The 18,788-nt window shown below is 36.1% G+C and overlaps 1 protein-coding gene across 2 annotated transcripts in view; it reads left to right on the forward strand.

Moving 5' to 3' along the window:
• The window catches only part of BTAF1 (B-TFIID TATA-box binding protein associated factor 1), a 122,425-nt gene that overhangs the window by 19,265 nt on the left and 84,372 nt on the right, over window positions 1-18,788 (forward strand). For both annotated transcript variants that reach the window (XM_011287417.4, XM_019813536.3), the window contains 6 exons: window positions 841-955; window positions 3,885-4,031; window positions 11,564-11,727; window positions 14,218-14,354; window positions 17,716-17,845; window positions 18,102-18,170. In XM_011287417.4, the coding sequence (XP_011285719.1) occupies window positions 841-955; window positions 3,885-4,031; window positions 11,564-11,727; window positions 14,218-14,354; window positions 17,716-17,845; window positions 18,102-18,170 (762 nt within the window). The remainder of the gene's footprint in view (window positions 1-840; window positions 956-3,884; window positions 4,032-11,563; window positions 11,728-14,217; window positions 14,355-17,715; window positions 17,846-18,101; window positions 18,171-18,788) is intronic.

Genomic DNA, 18,788 nt, shown 5'->3' on the forward strand with positions numbered 1-18,788 from the left:
CTGAGCTACCAAGGCGCCCTTATTCTTTATACTAGTTTTTTAACTCTTTGCAATAAGTAATGGGACGTCATGAAAATACACATTGTACTTTTTAGTATGTTAAAAGCTAGGTTATTTTTTAAATGCACTTAAGTATTTATTTTTTTTAATGTTTGTTTATTTTTGAGAGAGACACGGAGTGTGAGTGGCGGAGGGGCAGAGAGGGAGGGAGACACAGAATCCGAAGCCGGCTCCAGGCTCTGAGCTTCCAGCCCAGAGCCCAGTGCGGGGCTCACACTCACAAACTGCAAGATCATGACTTGAGCTGAAGTCGGATGCTTAACCGACTGAGCCACCCAGATGCCCCAACACTTAAGTATTTTTTAAATAAAAGTTTCCTGTTTCCCTTTTTTTTTTTTTCTCAACGTTTATTTATTTTTGGGACAGAGAGAGACAGAGCATGAACGGGGGAGGGGCAGAGAGAGAGGGAGACACAGAATCAGAAACAGGCTCCAGGCTCTGAGCCATCAGCCCAGAGCCTGATGCGGGGCTCGAACTCACGGACCGCGAGATCGTGACCTGGCTGAAGTCGGACGCTTAACCGACTGCGCCACCCAGGCGCCCCAACCTGTTTCCCTTTTTTAAGGTGTAGTGATATTTCCCGTGAATGATAGAATCTTGTAAACAGTAATTCCAAGGTGTATGTATTTATATGTATTCACATATATATCTATAATTTACATATAAAGCCCAAGTACTAAACTATAAATTAACAACAAATAAATTTGTATTTCTCTGTTCTGACTACCTTGAACAAACAATATTTTTTGGAGTAACTATTGTATCTTTTAATTTTTTAAGGTGTTGATATATTTAAGGAGTACAAATTGGGATACCCGCATTGCAGCAGGACAGGCTGTTGAAGCTATAGTGAAAAATGTACCTGAGTGGAATCCAATACCAAGAACCAGACAAGGTGCTTTTAAGTGGTAAAAGTAGTTTGCAATAAAAATCTAACTGTGGAATTAATTATACTATACATTTTATATTTTAAAAATTACAGTTTTAATTTAAAGCCTTAATTTTCAGGTACAGCTTTGTCGGGAAATGACATTGAATAAGGTGATTTTCACCATGCTTTAAGATATTAGATAAATTATATTTTCATATATATTTTTTAAATTATTAATTCTATGCTTGATTTATGGAGATTATTGCTTCCCTCAAGGAATTTATGTCCTTAAAAAAAAAAAAAAAGGAAACCAAATCAGTGCAGTGTAAATATTTGAAAGTGTTTTCTCTTGTTACTGGGAGACTAGTGTAATTATTTTTTAAATTTAAGCACAGTTGTATATGGATATTTGGAGGGGTCTTTAATTTCTTATGTGTCCTTTAGATATCTTGTAGTGGAAATTATTTTTCTGACTGCCTGCAATGATAGTTAAAAATGAATGTATGCTTTTAAAAATTTGTATGGCACAAAAATAGACACATAGACCAATGGAATAGAATAGAGACTCCAGAATTGGACCCACAAAAGTATGGCCAACTAATCTTTGACAAAGCTGGAAAGAACATCCAATGGAAAAAATACCGTCTCTTTAACAAATGGTGCTGGGAGAACTGGACAGCAACATGCAGAAGATTGAAACTAGACCACTTTCTTACACCATTCACAAAAATAAACTCAAAATGGATAAAGGACCTGAATGTGAGACAGGAAACCATCAAGACCCTAGAGGAGAATGCAGGAAAAGACCTCTCTGACCTCAGCCACAGAAATTTGTTATTTGACACATCTCCACAGGCAAGGGAATTAAAAGCAAAAATGAACTGTTGAGACCTCATGAAGATAAAAAGCTTCTGCACTTCAAAGGAAACAATCAACAAAACTAAAAGGCAATCAACGGAATGGGAAAAGATATTTGCAAATGATGTATTGGACAGAGGGCTAGTATCCAAAGTCTATAAAGAACTTACCAAACTCCACACCCGAAAAACAAATAATCCAGTGAAGAAATGGGCAGAAAACATGAATAGACACTTCTCTAAAGAAGACATCCGGATGGCCAACAGGCACATGAAAAGATGCTCAACGTCGCTCCTCATCAGAAAAATACAAATCAAAACCACACTCAGATATCACCTCACGCCAGTCAGAGTGGCCAAAATGAACAAATCAGGAGACTATAGATGCTGGAGAGGATGTGGAGAAACGGGAACCCTCTTGCACTGTTGGTGGGAATACAAACTGGTGCAGACACTCTGAAAACAGTGTGGAGGTTCCTCAAAAAATTAAAAATAGATCTACCCTATGAGCCAGCAATAGCACTGCTAGGAATTTACCCAAGGGATACAGGAGTACTGATGCATAGGGGCACTCGTACCCCAATGTTTATAGCACCACTTTTAACAATAGCCAAATTATGGAAAGAGCCTCAATGTCCATCAACTGACAAATGGATAAAGAAGATGTGGTTTATATATACAATGGAATACTACTTGGCAATGAGAAGAATGAAATATGGCCCTTTGTAGCAACATGGATGGAACTGGAGAGTGTTATGCTAAGTGAAATAAATCAGAGACAGATACCATATGTTTTCACTCTTATGTGGATCCTGAGAAACTTACCAGAAGACCGTGGCGGTGGGGAAGGAAAAAAAAAGGGTTAGAGAGGGAGGGAGCCAAACCATAAGAGACTCTTAAAAAAAACAGAACAATCTGAAGGTTGATGGGGGTGGGAGGGAATGGAGGGTGGGTGATGGGTATTGACGAGGGCATCTGTTGGGATGAGCACTGGGTGGTATGGAAACCAATTTGACAATAAATTTCATAAAAAAAAAATTGTAAACGTGTACATTTTAATTGAAAATATGGTGCAACCTGTTTTAATTTTCAAGTCACTTTGATAACTTCACTTTTATTATACATTTTAGCTTGTCTAAAATTATTGCTTTAATTATCTAGCACCTGTTATTTTGAATGATTATATTAATTTGTCTTCCCTCATCAAATGAAATACATGACCAGAAGTTATAACTTGTTCTAGAAAAGAGCTTCCTCTTTTTCAGCTTATTTCCATGCTTATTTTGGTATATAGAGATATTAGAACTTAGATTCTTTTTATAAAATAATAAATTAGTTACACCAGCATTAAAATTTATGGTAAGGTTGCTTATCATCACTGGAAAAGTTAAAGCAATTATGCTTTGTTTAATAGATGAATTATATGCAAATACCTGCTAGGTAAATTATTAAGTCAGTGAACAGTTACAGTAGATTTTCAAATTCATCATGGTATAACCTTTTTTGGGAGGAATACAAAACATTTTACGGATACTTTTAGGCCTCAGATGGATGTATGATTTTCGCAATTTACCAGGAGATTATAATTTGATCATATTATGAGGAGACCTATTGAATGAATAGTTTGCTTTGTGTCATAGATATTCCTCAGGTATAGGGAGGAATGATGATTATTAGCTTATTATATATGAATATAGTATGTGAATATGTTTGTCTTCCAATTTTGCACTATAATGAACTCAGGCTATTACGCTGGTATTTTCAAACTGTTAAACAGTAAATGGAGACAGTATGGCATTTAGCATACGTTTTTCAATATGGGATGCATTTCTTCATATAATGTGCTTTTGTAGTCAAAAACAGCTATACCTACACCCACTGGCATTCTGATAGTTTATAGAAGTGGGGGGGGGCTCCAACTAAATAGTTTATTCGTAAATAAGAGCTGATCATAAGTAAATCCACAGTAGCTTTTCTACTTAATTCTCCCTTTTACTTGTCTTAAAATGTTACCCAACCACCCCACATGATGCTGTTTTCTTTCATTCTATACTTTGACTTTATAATCAAATTAAATATTTTTCAACCTCATTTAGAATCTACTTCAGAAAGTGCTATGGAAGATTCACCTGCTACAGATCGCTTGAATTTTGACAGATTTGATATATGTAGATTGTTACAGCATGGGGCATCACTTTTGGGATCTGCTGGTGCAGAATTTGAAGTACAAGATGAAAAGTCAGGTATGTAGTAGTCCGATAGAAGAAAATCTGAAATGTGTGTGTACAGACTAATTTATTACTTGGCATGCTATATATCAGCCATGCAAAATCAACATAGATGTTACAAAATGTAAATTGACTGAAGTTTGCAGTTGGGAAGGTGGAGGCCCTGTGGGTGGAGAAGATAACCAAAAATATTTGGATCTAATGTACCATATGAATATTTTCTTTTAAGTGACTTTGTACTATATCTGTGCATTGTTAATATATACATACTAGTATTTGAACAGGCATTTTATTATGTATTAGCGAAATTATAAAGTGTGACCCAAGAGCCTCAGTTGAATAGATTTTTTTCTTTCAAGTTTATTTATTTTGAGAGAAGGAGAGAGGGAAGAAGAGAGAGAGAGTCTCTAGCAGGCCCTGTGCTGTCAGCGCAGACCCCAACATGGGGCTCACATTCATGAACCATGAGATCATGACCAGAGCCGAACTCAAGATGGTTAAAACCGACTGAGCCACCCAGGTTCTCCCAGTTGAGTAGATTTTAAAAGCCTGGATTAGTACAGATTGTGATACTGTTTTCACAATTCGGGACATTTGGGAGACTGTATGACAGTTTTCTTTTTTATCATGTGTTTTAAATTTTAAATAATTGGATCTACTCATGCTGGTGACCAAAGCAAACACTAAAAATGAAAAATAAATGTTGGGTAGGTACTTGTCCCATTATCTTTAAACTTATAGAATCCATCTGGATATAAAATAATGTTTTGGCCATTCAGGATTCATGCTTTGAGTGGAAAAAACCTTGATGTTTTTGATGGATTTCTGTAAGTAAATAAGTTGCTCTTTTGCCTAAGACCAAAAGAGAACAGTTTTTGTTGCTAATAAAATTAGTTATTACTCAAAGCATATCTGTCTAGCTAAGTTAATGAAGTGATCTTCACTTGTTCCTCTTAAAAAAAAAAAAGGCAAACAGGGCGCCTGGGTGGCTCAGTCGGTTAAGCGTCCGACTTCAGCTCAGGTCATGATCTCGTGGTCCTTGAGTTTGAGCCCCACATCAGGCTCTGTGCTGACACCTCAGAGCCTGGAGCCTGCTTAAGATTCTATGTCTCCCTCTCTCTCTGCTCTTCCCCTGCTCTGTCTCTCAAAAATAAATAAACATTAAAAAAAAAAAGACAAATACCTATTAACTCTTAATATGGTTTCTTTCTTCCTTTTTTTTTTTTTTAAGTTTATGTATTTTGAGAGAAGGAGCAGGAAAGGGGCAGAGAGGAGAGGGAGAATCCCAAGCAGGGATTTGACTGGGGGCTCAATCCCACAGACTGTGAGATCATGACCTGAGCCAAAGTCAAGAGTCAGACACTCAACTGAGTCACCAAGGCACCCCAGTATGGTTTCTGTTGAAAGATCTTTGGTTGACCTCAGAACAACATAGGTTTTTGAAATGTGTGGGTCCACTTATATGTGTTTTTTTGTTTGATAAATATAGTACAGTACTGTAATTATGTTTTCCTTATGACTTTTAATTTTTAATTTTTTTTAAGGTTTTATTATTTTTATTTTTGAGAGAGAGAGAGAGAGAGCATGAATTGGGGAAGGGCAGAGGGAGAGAGGGGGGACACAGAATCTGAAACAGATTCTAGGCTTCCAGCTCTCAGGAGCCTGACGCAGGGCTCAAACTGGAATGGCTAGATCATGACCTGAGCCAAAGTCAGAGGCCCAACCTACTGAGCCACCCATGCACCCCTCCTTATGATTTTCTTAATAACACTTTTCTTTTCTCTAGCTTATTGTAAGAATATGTAGTGTATAATATATAAATATATGTTCATCGATTGTTTATGTTATTGGTTGTGTTTATGTTATGATATGTTTATGTTATTGGTGAGGTTTCTGATCAACAGGAGACTATTAGTAGTTAAGTTTTTGGGGACTCAGAAGTTACACAGATTTTTAACTGCTTGGGGGATTGGTGTCCCTAACCCTTGTGTGTTATTCAAGGGTCAATTGTAGTTTAATTATTTTTGGAGAGAATTAAAAGGAGAATTTGGTTAAGTTCCAGAAAACCATAGTTTTTCTAATGTGGGAGGTAGAAGTCATTTCAAAAACTTTCCAATTTGAAAAAAGTTCTCTCTCAACAGTAAGCTTACTAATTTTACTATTGTCATCATATCAGAGATCATTGGTCCTTATCCAGGAGTAAAAGTCAGTGCCCCCCCTGTCACTTAAAAAAATACGTGTTTGGTCTTACTTTAGAAATTCTGATTTAATAGGTCCGTGGAGAGCTCTAGGTCTTTGTATTTAAAAGAAAAAGCTACACAGGTGACTCTGATATGTAACCAGGATTGGAAACCCCAGTTTTGGGGGAACTTGGATTTTAATGATGATAAGTCACAGTATGCTCAACAGTGCTCATTTAAAATCCTCTAATTAGATTTTCTTTAAATATCTCATCTGTTTGTTTCCTCATATATGAAGGACACATACATGATTTGTATAGGTGCTAGTCTGATTTTCCTTTGCGGTTGTGTGGGTTACTTTCTGCAGTAGGACTTTGCCTGAAATGAGAAGACTGATTTTAGACTTCTGTGTATCATGGACTTGTGATCCAGCAGTCTTCGCTTTTGGATGCCTAGTGTTTTTCTCTCCACGTAGAGCAGACTTAAATTTTTAAAAAAATAGCTTTGTTGAGATATAATCCATGTACCATACAATTCACTCATTTTTAAAGCATACAGTTCAGTGGTGTTTAGTATATTCATAGATATGTGCAGTCAGTTTTAGAGTATTTTCCTTATCTCAAGAAGAAACCCTGTATCCTTTGGCTATCAACCTCCTACACCCTTCTTTCTTCCCTCCCTTTCTGGGCCCTAAGCATCTTGCTGTCTCTCTAGATTTGCCTATCCTGGACAGTTCTTATCAATGGAATCATCTAAAATATGGTCTTTTGCAACTGGCTTCTTAGCAGAATGTTTCCAAGGTTTATCCATTTTGTAGTATAAGTACTTCATTTTGATTCCCTCTATAGTTTTTATTCCTGTTATAGGATGTGTCAGTTTTTTAATTGTGGTAGACTATAGATAACAAAATTTACATCTTAACTATTTTTAAATGTATAATTCAATAATATTAAGTACATTTACACTGTTGTGCAGATATTCAGAACTCTGTGTTTCAAAACTGAAACTTTATACAGTAGTCTTATCCATAAAGGATACGTTCCAAGACTCCAGTGGATGCCTGAAAACGTAGATATTACCAAACTCTATATATACCATTTTTTGTTCTACATACAAAACTATGATGAAGTTTAGTTTATGAATTAGGCATAGTAAGAGGTTGACAACAATATCTAATAATAGAAGTATTATAACAATATACTTTAATAAAAGTTATAGAAATCTCTCTTGAAATGTCTTACTGTATTGTACTTCACCTTCTTGTGATGATATGAGATGATAAAATGCCTGTTTGATGAGATGAAGTAAGGTGAATGACATAGGCATTGTGATGTAGTGTTAAGCCACTCTCTTCTTTATTTCTTTTTTATTTTTTTTTCAATGTTTATTTTTAGAAAGAGACAGAGCATGAGTGGGGGAGGGGCAGAGAGAGGGAGATACAGAATCCCAAGCAGGCTCCAGGCTCCGAACTGTCAGCACAGAGCCTGACATAGGGCTTGCACCCGCTGATTTCTGCCAAACACCGCAGCCTGAGACTGAGCATCCAAGCGTGGGAGGCCATCACCCACAATCCTCCAGAGAGAGAGAGAGAGAACAGAGAACACCTTTGGCTCATTTGTGATCATGTGATGTTCAGTGTCATGTACTACTAGCATTGCAAGACATTGCTCATTTATCAAGTTAAAATTTATTAGAAATGTTTGCTTGCCTTGCAGAATACTCACAGAACAAGTTACTCGCAATCCGGGGGTTTACTGTAAAAGTTTTTGTATGGACGTGTTTTCCTTTCTCCTGTATGGCTACCCAAGAGTGAAATGGTTTGATCATGTGGAAACTATGTTTTACCGTATGAGGAAATGCCAGACTGTTTTCTAAACTTGCTCTACCACTTTACATTCCATCAGCAGTATATGAGGATTTTGATTTCTCCGTGTCCTTGCCAACACTTGTTCTTAACTGACTGATTATAACCATACTAGTTAGTGAATGTGAAGTGATATCCTATAGTTTTGACTTGCATGTTCCTGATGATTCATGACATTGAACATCTTTTCATGTGTTTATTGACCGTTTGTGTATCTTCTTTGAACTGTCTATTCACATCCTCACATCCTTTGCCTATTTTTTAAATGAGATACTTGTCTGTTATTGAGTTGTAAGAGTTCTTTATATATTCTAAGTACAAATCTCCTATTGGTGACTTACAAACATATCCTCCCATTCTGAGTTCTCTTTTTACTTTCTAGATGATAGCCTTTGAAGCACAAAAGTTAATAATTTTGATGAAGTGCATCTTATCTTTTTCTTTTCTTCAAAATTTTTTTTTTCTTCTTCAAATTTTTGATGTCATGTCTAAGAAGCTATTGCCAAATCTAAGGTTATTTACTCCTGTGTTTTTTGTAAGAGTTTTAGAGCTTTAGCTCTTCTATTATCATGTATTTGACCCATTTTGAGTTAATTTTTGTGGTGTTGTGAGGTTAAGGAAGGGTTTAACTTCATTATTTTGCATGTAGTTAACCTGTTGTGTCAACACCTTTTTTGAAAAGAACTTAATGATGTTGGCACCATTGTTGAAAACCAATTGGCCATAGAACTATAGTTTTATTTCTGGACTCTCAGTTCTGTTCCACTGATTATCTTTATGCCAGTATCTCATTGTCCTGGTTACTTTGGCTTTGTGATAAGTGTTAAAATCAAGAAGCTTGAACCTCCAGTTTGTTTTGTTTTGTTTTCTTTTTCAGGATTGTTATGGATGTTTCTGGTTCCATATGAATTTTGGGGTCAGTTTTTCGGTGTCTCCAGAAAAGTCAGCTGGCATTTTGATAGGAATTGTGACTCTGTATCAGTTTGGGAAGTATTACAGTCTTAACGATAGTAATTGTGTTATGATCCATGAACATGGAATGTTTTTTCATTTACTTAGATCTTTAATTTCTTTCACCAAGATTTTTGTAGTTTTCAGAGTATAAGTTTTAAGTTTTGCTTTTAATGATATTGTAAGTAGAATTGTTTTTTTAATCTCATTTTCAGGTTTTATTTCTTTAGGTCTTTTTTTCCCCCTCCCTGTTCTTCAGATTGGGTACTTTTATTCCTCTCATCTTTAAATTCACTTATGCTTTGTCTGATATTTCCATTCAGACGTTAGGCCCAGTCTGATTTTTAAAATTTCAGTTTCTGTATAGTTCAGTCCAGATCTACTTTTCTTTTTTTTTAAATGCCTTTATTGGCATATTTTGCACATCATATAATTCACCCTTTACAAGTATATAGTTCTTTCAGCTTCTTTTTTATAGTTTCTGTTTCTTTCTTTCTTTTTTTTTTAACTTTAATTTTTTTTTTTATTTTGAGAGCGAGCATGAGCAGGGGAGGGGCAGAGACAGAGGGAGAGAGAATCCCAAGCAGGCTCCCTATGGTCAATTTGGAGTCGTATGTAGGACTCAAACCCACAAAGCACGAGATCATGACCTGAGCCAAAGCCAAGAGTCAGATGCTGGGGCACCTGAGTGACTCAGTCGTTCAAGGTGTCCGACTTTGGCGGTCTGTGAGTTTGAGCCCCGCGTTGGGCTCTGTGCTGATGGTTTGGAGCCTGGAGCCTGCTCTGGATTCTGTGTCTCCCTCTCTCTCTGCCCCTCCCCTGCTCACACACTCTGTCTGTCTCTCTCTTAAAAAGAAACATTAAGAAAAAAAAACTTAAAAAAAAAAAAAAAAAGTCTGACACTTAACCGAATGAGCCACCCAGGTGCCCCTATGGTTTGTTTCTTTATTGAGGTATTCTATATTCTCATTGTGACAGTATCTTCCTTATTAACCATTGTTAAACTTGCTGTTTAAAAATCATGTGTTCTAATTCTAACATCTGGGTCATCTCAGAGTTAGTCTTCCTTAATTTTCTTTTGAGAGTGGGATACATTTTTTGATTCTTTGTATGTTGCTTAATTTTGAATTCTGCCCCTCACGTGATAAATGCTATATATATTGTTTAGGCTGGATTCCGTTATATTCTTCGAAAAAAGATTTTGGTTTGATTTTTTCTTTTTTTGCTTGTTTTAGCAGGCATTTAATTATGTGAAACTCAAATTGCAATTCCTCTGAGATGGGCAACAGCTCAAATCTCAATTCACTTTTTAGCTTTAGCTGGACTGTTTGGAGTCTGCCATGTGCTCACATAGTTTATAATTAAGCTAGAGTTTTGGCTGAGGTTTTACAGAATTTGGGTCTTCTCTCTGGCTCTCTCTTTTTTGGGTTTTCTTTACCTTTCAGTGGCGATAGTGAACTTTAACTCTTTTTCCTCTAGTTCCTCAAACTAGAAAGACTGGAGGCTCTTTTTTTTTTTTTTTTTTTTTTTTTTAATGTTAGAGGAAGAACATGAGCAGGGAAGAAGGGGCAGAGAGAGAGAGAGAGAGACAGACAGACAGACAGACAGACAGAATTCCAAGCAGGTTCTGCACTGCCAGCGCAGAGCTCAGTGCAGGACTGGAACTCACAAGCCATGAGATCATGACCTGAGCTAAAATCAAGAGTCAGACACTTAACCAACTGAGCCATCCAGGTGCCCCTAGTATGCAACTCTTGATCTCAAGGTCGTGAGTTCAAGCTCCATGATGGGTGTGGAGAATGGATGAATGAATAAATAAATAAGATTGGTTTATTTCCATAAGCATGAATCTCCTTTTGTATATACTTGATAATTGATAGTGGGGCAATGGTGGGATCTCAGTGAAAATTCCTAGAATGTTTTGTTAGCGAGAACATTATTTTTCTTTTTAATGTTTATTTATATTTGAGAGAGATAGTACATGAATGGGGAGGGGCAGAGAGAGACAGAAAGAGAATCTGAAACAGGTTCGAGGCTCTCATCTGTCAGCACAGACCTGACGCAGGGCTCGAATTCACGAGCTGTGAGATCATGACGTGAGCCGAAGTTGGATACTTCACCGACTGAGCCACCCAGGTTCCCCTAGAACACTATTTTTCAATCATAGTTAGATAATAGAGTTTATGACATGTTCAGATTGTGAGTATGATTTGTTTTATTGTCAGGAGGGGTGGTTTTTGTTTGTTTTTAAATGTTTATTTATTTTGAGAGAAAGTGCATGTGTTAGCAGGGGAGGGGCAGAGAGAGGTAGGGAGAGCATCCCAAGCAGACTCGGCACTGTCAGCACAGAGCCTGACGTGGGGCTCGGTCCCATGAACCGTGAGATCGTTACCTGAGCCGAAATTAAGAGTTGGACTTTAACTGACTGAGCCACCTCCTGAGAGGGGTGTTTTAATAGTTAAATTTTTTTTACTCTTAATCAAGTTTGATCTTCATTGATTAGAAAACTTCTTACCTGATTTGGAGGAAATGTATTTCTTTTCTGTTTAAAGGTGAAGTGGATCCTAAAGAGAGGATAGCACGCCAACGGAAACTATTACAAAAGAAACTTGGTCTTAATATGGGAGAAGCCATTGGAATGAGTACTGAAGAACTCTTCAATGATGAAGATCTGGATTATACTCCAACTTCAACAGCCCTTGTAAACAAACAACCTGTAGGTAAAATCTTTGGTTATTTGACTGCAAGTAATACAAGCGTTTTGCTTCATCTTGCCATGTTATTGCAATGAAAAAAAAAATGCTGTTGCTCATTGCGGCTTGTTCCACCATAATTTAGTATTTAGTGTCTTCATAAATTGGATTTCTGGTAACAGATTCTAAAGAGATAGAAGTTCAGCCTACCTTATAAACTCTGGATTGACTGTTAGATAAAAGCTGTGGTGGGCCTTTTGGAGCCACTGCTATTGAGAGATCCCAGTTGCACCAATTGCTTTTTCCTTTGTTCTTCAGTGGAAAAAAAAAAAAAAAAAGAGTAAATGTTTGAGAGAGTAGAGGATAGTAAGGGCTAGTATGATATTAGAAATCTTTAGAGCAGTGATTTATTGTTCTATTTAGCAAAGTAACAGATATGATAAGAAAATTTTCAAACAATGAAAAAAGGTATACAATATGAAGTAAAAGTTTTTAATAATTGATGGACATGCATGTCCCCATGCCCCACAGGCAACCTTTCATGAATTACTTGCACATGCAGACACAAGTATTTGTATTTTAAGCCATATTTATCTTTTCCCATTTCATGTAGCTGAATATATCAGTATATACAGATTGATCATGTATTTTTTTGATAGCTTCTTTCTCTTTTGTTCTATGGATGTACCATAATTTTGCTCTGTATTTCTCCCTTTTCTCCATTCTTCAAATTCCCATTGGATGCTCGCAAGCTGCTGCTGCTTTTTTAACGTCCCAAACTGCTTAAGCTCCAGTAAAAAAGCTGTGGCTCTCTCCTAAGAAAAATTCACATGCAACTGAAATATTAACATTCAAGGGGGTTGGTATTCTTTCCTCTTGCCACTGCAGTATCTTTTTAGAGTTTCCTGGTCCTTATTAAGAATTCCTGCTTTGCAGTCATGAAACCCTTATCTTGTCTTTCTTTTGGCCTTTTCCTTTATACTGGTTCTCTAAACCATCAGAATTTTTGAACCTTTCTTTAGGGTTAATGGAGTATGTGTTGATGAATAACTTTTGCAGACAAAAAAAAAAAAAGAACATTCCTGAGGAAAAAAGAAGAGTATAAAGAGGCAGAAAATATGACAACTGTAAAGAAACAGAAAGAAATGAGGTGCAAAGAGAAGCATGAGGTGTAAATAAAAAATAAAAATAGAATAAAGGAGAACAAAAATGTAGTAATGTGATTATAGTGTGGTTATTGTGTATGGTATAAGAAAAAAGATGAGCCAAGTATATTAGAGAAGATAGGGTATGGACAGAATAGTTGTGTGTAGGATGGGCAGCAGAGACTTTGAGGTTTGTGAGATCCAAGTTGGGTTGGCCTTATATGTCATGGACCTTTGGGAGGAGGTGCTTAATGTTACTTGTTGCCATAGGTTTATCATTGCTTGTATATGCGCCATTGGTCTCTGGACTAAGACCATAGCGGGGTATCCATACCAGTGACCCAGATTAGTGGTCAAAGTGAATTTTAGTTGAATCTTAAATCAGTTAAGGGCAGAAAGGATTATTAGGCTTGAGCTGAAAGCATTTCTGTCTCACAGCCTTTATAATGTCTCCCATGAATGGAAAAGATAGCAAAAACAGTAGATAGTGATGGCTGAAGAGAAAAGGAGCAATATGAGTTAAGTTGACTATAGGATGCTGGATCACTTATGCCTATAATTTTTTTTCAATAGGTGATATTGAAATTAATTAATATTAATTATTTATTTATTAATATTAATTAATATTCTTTATTCCTACAACTTTAGGGTGGTATTACAGTTTTTTTGTTTGTTTTATTTTAAATCCAATATAATTAATATACAGTGTTATTAGTTTTGGGTGTACAATGTATTGATTCAACAATTCTATGTTACTTGGAGTTAAGGTAAGTATACTCTTAATCTTTTTCACCTGTTTCACCCATTCCTCCACCCACCTCCCCTCTGGTACCATCAATTTGTTCTCTATGATTAAGAGTTAGTTTTTTGGTTTTTCTTCTTTTTTTTTGTTTTGTTTCTTAAAAGTCCACATATGAGTGAAATCATGGTGATTGTCTTTCTCTGACTTATTTTGCATAGTGTTATACTCTAGATCTATCCAGTTGTTGCAAATCGCAAGATTTTGTTCTTTTTTATGGCTGAGTAATATTCCATTGTATCTGTGTACCACCACATCTTTATTACTGTGGTCATTTTGAAGTATCACCTTTTCAAAACCCTATCTGTGGGTTATGATCATACATTTGTGCTACGTCGGTGACAAAAAAAGTTAAGAAACATACAAACATCTGCTGAGAATTGGAAGAATAGGAAATAAGGAATAAAAGAGTGAAATTATGGTAATAACTATATAACAGAATAGCATGAAGCTGTCAAACTGTGGTCAGTTTGGATATAGTGAAATTTATAGACTTAGTACTGTTCTGAGGCTGTGGGTATTTATTTTAACTTCAAAAGTTCAAACTCAGCATTCTTTTATTCTTTTAGACTCTCCAGGCAGCTGAATTGATTGACTCAGAATTTCGAGCAGGAATGAGCAGTAGACAAAAGAACAAAGCTAAAAGAATGGCCAAGTTATTTGCAAAACAGAGATCCAGAGATGCAGTGGAAACTAATGAAAAGAGGTAGTAATTTTTTTTTTTTTTTGCTTATTCATTTAAAACAGTGATGCTTTATAGATTAAATTTGTGTCTGCCTGATTTTTAAAAATATTTGCTGACATTGTCTTTAGCTGTGGAGTACCATTTGGATTGTTTTGCTCAATTGTCAGAGATTATTTATTATTACTAGGGACTAGGACAGCTTCCCCAGAATAATCCACATATGCAGATTTATTTTTCCTTACCAATTATGACCTTTGAATGGGGGCTGAAGATCTTCCGAGGGAAGTGCATTCCAGGCAGAGGGAACAAATTTAAATGCCTTAATCATAGACTATTCAAGAAACAGAAAGGCAGTATATCTAGGATGAGTAGACGGAGGTGAGGGTAGGACCGAGTGAAGTCAGAGAGGTGGTCTAAGGGCCACAAGTTTGTTTTTGTTTTTGTTTGAATGTTTATGTTTGAGAGAGAGAGAGAGAGAGACAGCGTAAGGGGAGAAGGGGCAGAGAGAGGAAGACACAGAATCCGAAGCAGGCTCCAAGTTCTGACCTGTCAGCACAGAGCCTGACATGGGGCTTGAACCCACGAACTGCGAGATCATGACTTGAGCCGAAGTTGGACGCTTAACCAACTGAGCCACCCAGGCGCCCCTAAGGGCCACAAGTTAAGAATATTGATTAGTATAGAACTGTCACAGTGTTACATCATCTGTCTTCTAGTCTGGTGGCTAGACCAAATAGGAGGTAGTAATCCAAGTTTATTTACTTAATCTTGTAGGAAAGAACTCTGGATAAAATCACTGTCCACATTTTTTTTAATGAATTAATAAAAGTGGTATCTGTTTATGGTCTGGAACAGCATTTCTAAAAGAGTGGTTCAAAACAACCTTGTTCAGAAGCACTTTGAGGGGTGTGTTAAAATGCAGATTTTCATTTTCATTTAACAGAGCTGAATGGGGCATTCATTAAAATGCCCCATTCAGCTCTGTTAAATCAGAATCTTTTATGGTGTTCTAGAAATGTTTGAGTAATTAAACACATGAAAACTTACAAAGTTTTTTTTGCAGATGACAGGACCTTTTGTTTTTTCCATTTATAAATATAAAGCTAAAATGTAAGTGTTTTATAGTATTTATTTAAAAACTAGGTGCAAAGGGAGTAAATAATGAACATCTATCTACTTGGTATAAATTTTTACTTGTTCAGTATGAAATTTTAATTGAACTTCATTAAACTACAGGGTTTTTTAAGTAAACAACTTATTAGGATTGTATATAGTAACCTAATAGGTTTCTGTTGGCTTTATTTGTATAAGCACTTTTACCCAAATATTTGAATATAGAAATAGTAGACTTTATTTTTCAGAGTTTATGATTCATTCATTACACAAATATTTACTGAATACCTTCTGAGTGCTAGATACTGTTCTAAGCCCTTACGATGCATTGGTGAATAAAATAGATAATTCTGCCTTCACGGAGCTTACATTCTGGAGGAAAAAATGAATAAGGGAGAAGATAAATAAGTAGAGGCATCTGGCTGGGTCAGTTGGTAGAGCATGCAACTCTTGATCTCAGGGTTATAAGTTCAAGCTCCATGTTGGGTGTAGAGATTACTTAAACATAAAATCTTTTTTTTTTTTTTTTAAAGAGGATAAGTAGGAGTGCCTGGGTGGCTCAGTTGGTTAAGCATCTGACTTCAGCTCAGGTCATGATTTCACAGTTCATGAGTTCAAACCCCACCTTGGGCTCTGTGCTGATAGCTCAGAGCCTGAGTCTGCTTCAGATTCTGTATCTCCTTCTCTCTCTACCTCACCCCCTGCTCACACTCTCTCTCTCCCTCTTTCTCAAAATAAATAAACATTTAAAAAAAAAAGAAGATAGGAGCACCTGGGTGTCTTAGTTGGTTAAGAGTTTCACTTTGGCTCAGGTCATGATCTCGTGGTTCGTGAGTTCAAGCCCCACATCAGGCTCTGTGCTGACAGGTCAGAGCCTGGAGCCTACTTCAGATTCTGTGCCTCCCTCTTTCTCTACCCCTCCCCATCTTGTGCTCTGTCTCTTTCTCGCAAAAATAAATAAACATTAAAAAAAATTAAAAGATAAGTAAATATATATATGTATGTATACACACACACATATACGTATATATGCATATATCATGTTAATGATAAAAGTTAAGTAGGAAAAAGATAAAACAAGGAAGGAACATATGAAATGTGTTGTGGGGAGAAAATTTGATATTTTAGATAAGGATAGTCAGGGAGGGATTCACAGAAGTGACTTTTCTTTAAAGATCTGAAAGGAGTGAGGATACGAGTCCTATGAATATTTGGAAAAGACATTCCAAATAGAGGGAACATAAGGGCAAATGTCTGGAAGGAGAAAAATGCTTAACAAGTTCAAGGAGAGTAAGGTGGCCAACCAGTGTTTCTAGATTGGAGAGAATTAGGGGAAGATTAATAGAGAATGAGACTGAGGAAGGTTAGATTTCTTTCATCACATTTATTTATTTGTTTGTTTGTTTGTTTATATAAGTCTGTTTTAAGAGATAGCATAAGTGGGGGAGAGGCAGAGAGAGGGGGAGAGAGAATCCCAAGCAGGCTCTGCACTATCAGCGAAAAGCCGAAGAGCCTGATGTGGGGCTCAGACTCATGAACCACAAGATCATGACCTGAGCTGAAACCAAGAATTGGACACTTAACCAACTGAGCCACCTAGGTGCCCCTCTTTCATCACCTTTAGAAAAAATGGTTGGCCAAATAAGTCACATTATTAAGATACGGGGGATATTTTAGAAAATAGTGCTGTATATACCTCAACTGTGCTGATTGTCCTTTCTGTTAATACTGAATAAAGTGGTTTTGTCTTCTCATTTGTTATGTTTTATTATTACGCTAGCCTGAATATTTTTTTTCTAGTCATAAAGTAACATTTCTTCAGATTTTCTGGACACATTTTTCATTGGTCATTTATCTCTTTTTTTTAAAGAGCTAGTAGGACTATAGTGTGTTACTCAGTGTATTTCCTCTAGGGTAGAAAAGCCTAGAAAAGTTAAGCTGGGCCAGATTTAGGTTGTTAGGCCAAGGGAGTTTAAAATGAAAAGGAGAAGAGCTGGTTGAAGAGAGGAAGAAAGAAAGAAACTGTTAAATTTGTGATTGAGTTTGAAAGCAAGAATTCATGAACCTATTTTACATTCATTAGTGAGAGTAGGGGAATATATTCTGCTCACAACTTTTTACATGGTTGATCTTACTTATTTGATATACGAAGTTTTAAGTAAACCATGAATGTGGCAAAACAAGTGTTCATATGATGTATTCTTTTACATTCACTGTGGTTCACATTATTCTTTATTCACTTTTTAAAATGGTGACTTTTATTTTTTAGCAATGATAGCACTGATGGGGAACCAGAAGAAAAGAGACGAAAAATAGCAAATGTTGTTATTAATCAGTCTACAAATGATTCCAAAGTTTTGATTGATAATATTCCAGACAGTTCTTCCTTACTTGAAGAGGTACTATTGAAATACCCTAAAGTGTCTTTTGAAATTGTTTATAATTTTTTCATACTGATGTGTCAGTAGGTAATAATCTATCCATTGAGAGAAATTTTATTGTATCTTTACTTCATTAGTAAAAATTTTAATTATTAAAATTTTTAAAGCATATTTTTACTAGACCTACAAATAAATACACTTTTATTAAGTTACTTAAATTGTTAGCATAAAACAGACCTTTTGAATTAGTAGTAATTCTGTTTTTCTTATTCAGACAAATGAATGGCCTTTAGAAAGCTTTTGTGAAGAACTTTGCAATGACCTTTTTAATCCTTCCTGGGAGGTAAGATTTCTTCATTACAGCTTCTCTCAGCTCTATTTTTTTTTTTTTTTTTTGCTAATGAAGGGAACCATGTGAAACATCATTTTTTTTTTAGGGTCCCTATTCTTCCCACTGATCTGGGCACTTCATATCACTCACCTTCTAAGTGGAAAACTTTAGACTGATTTTCACCTTTCATACCCTTTTTGATCATATATCTTTAGAGAACTATTAGTTTCTTTTCATTTTTTTAGCTGTGGTATAAAGACTTGCGTATCTCTACCAAATAGTAAAAACTTCCTTTTTAAGAGGACAATTTGATTAAGAGTAATAGTTTCCAAACCAGCTTTTTAGTCTCAGAAATATTTCTTCAGAGAAAATCTTGATCATATCCCAGCATGTTAAAAGAGATGAAAGTGAGGTTCCTCTGATTGAAGTCGAGGGTTGGTGGTCTCAAAGCATTCTGTCCTACTTCGGTTGGCTTCTGGGTAATTTAAAACCACTGCTGTGGAATACCTTTTAGTGGTCTTTCTGCTCCTTGATGTACATCTGTTTAAAGTTATTCAAGTGTTAACTTAAATTGGGTCTTGAATAAGTAAGTGGGTGGGTGAGGTGCCAGTGGTCTGTTTCCTCCCTTCC

The sequence above is a fragment of the Felis catus genome, chromosome D2 (genome assembly GCF_018350175.1).
Source record: "Felis catus isolate Fca126 chromosome D2, F.catus_Fca126_mat1.0, whole genome shotgun sequence".
NCBI lineage: Eukaryota > Metazoa > Chordata > Mammalia > Carnivora > Felidae > Felis > Felis catus.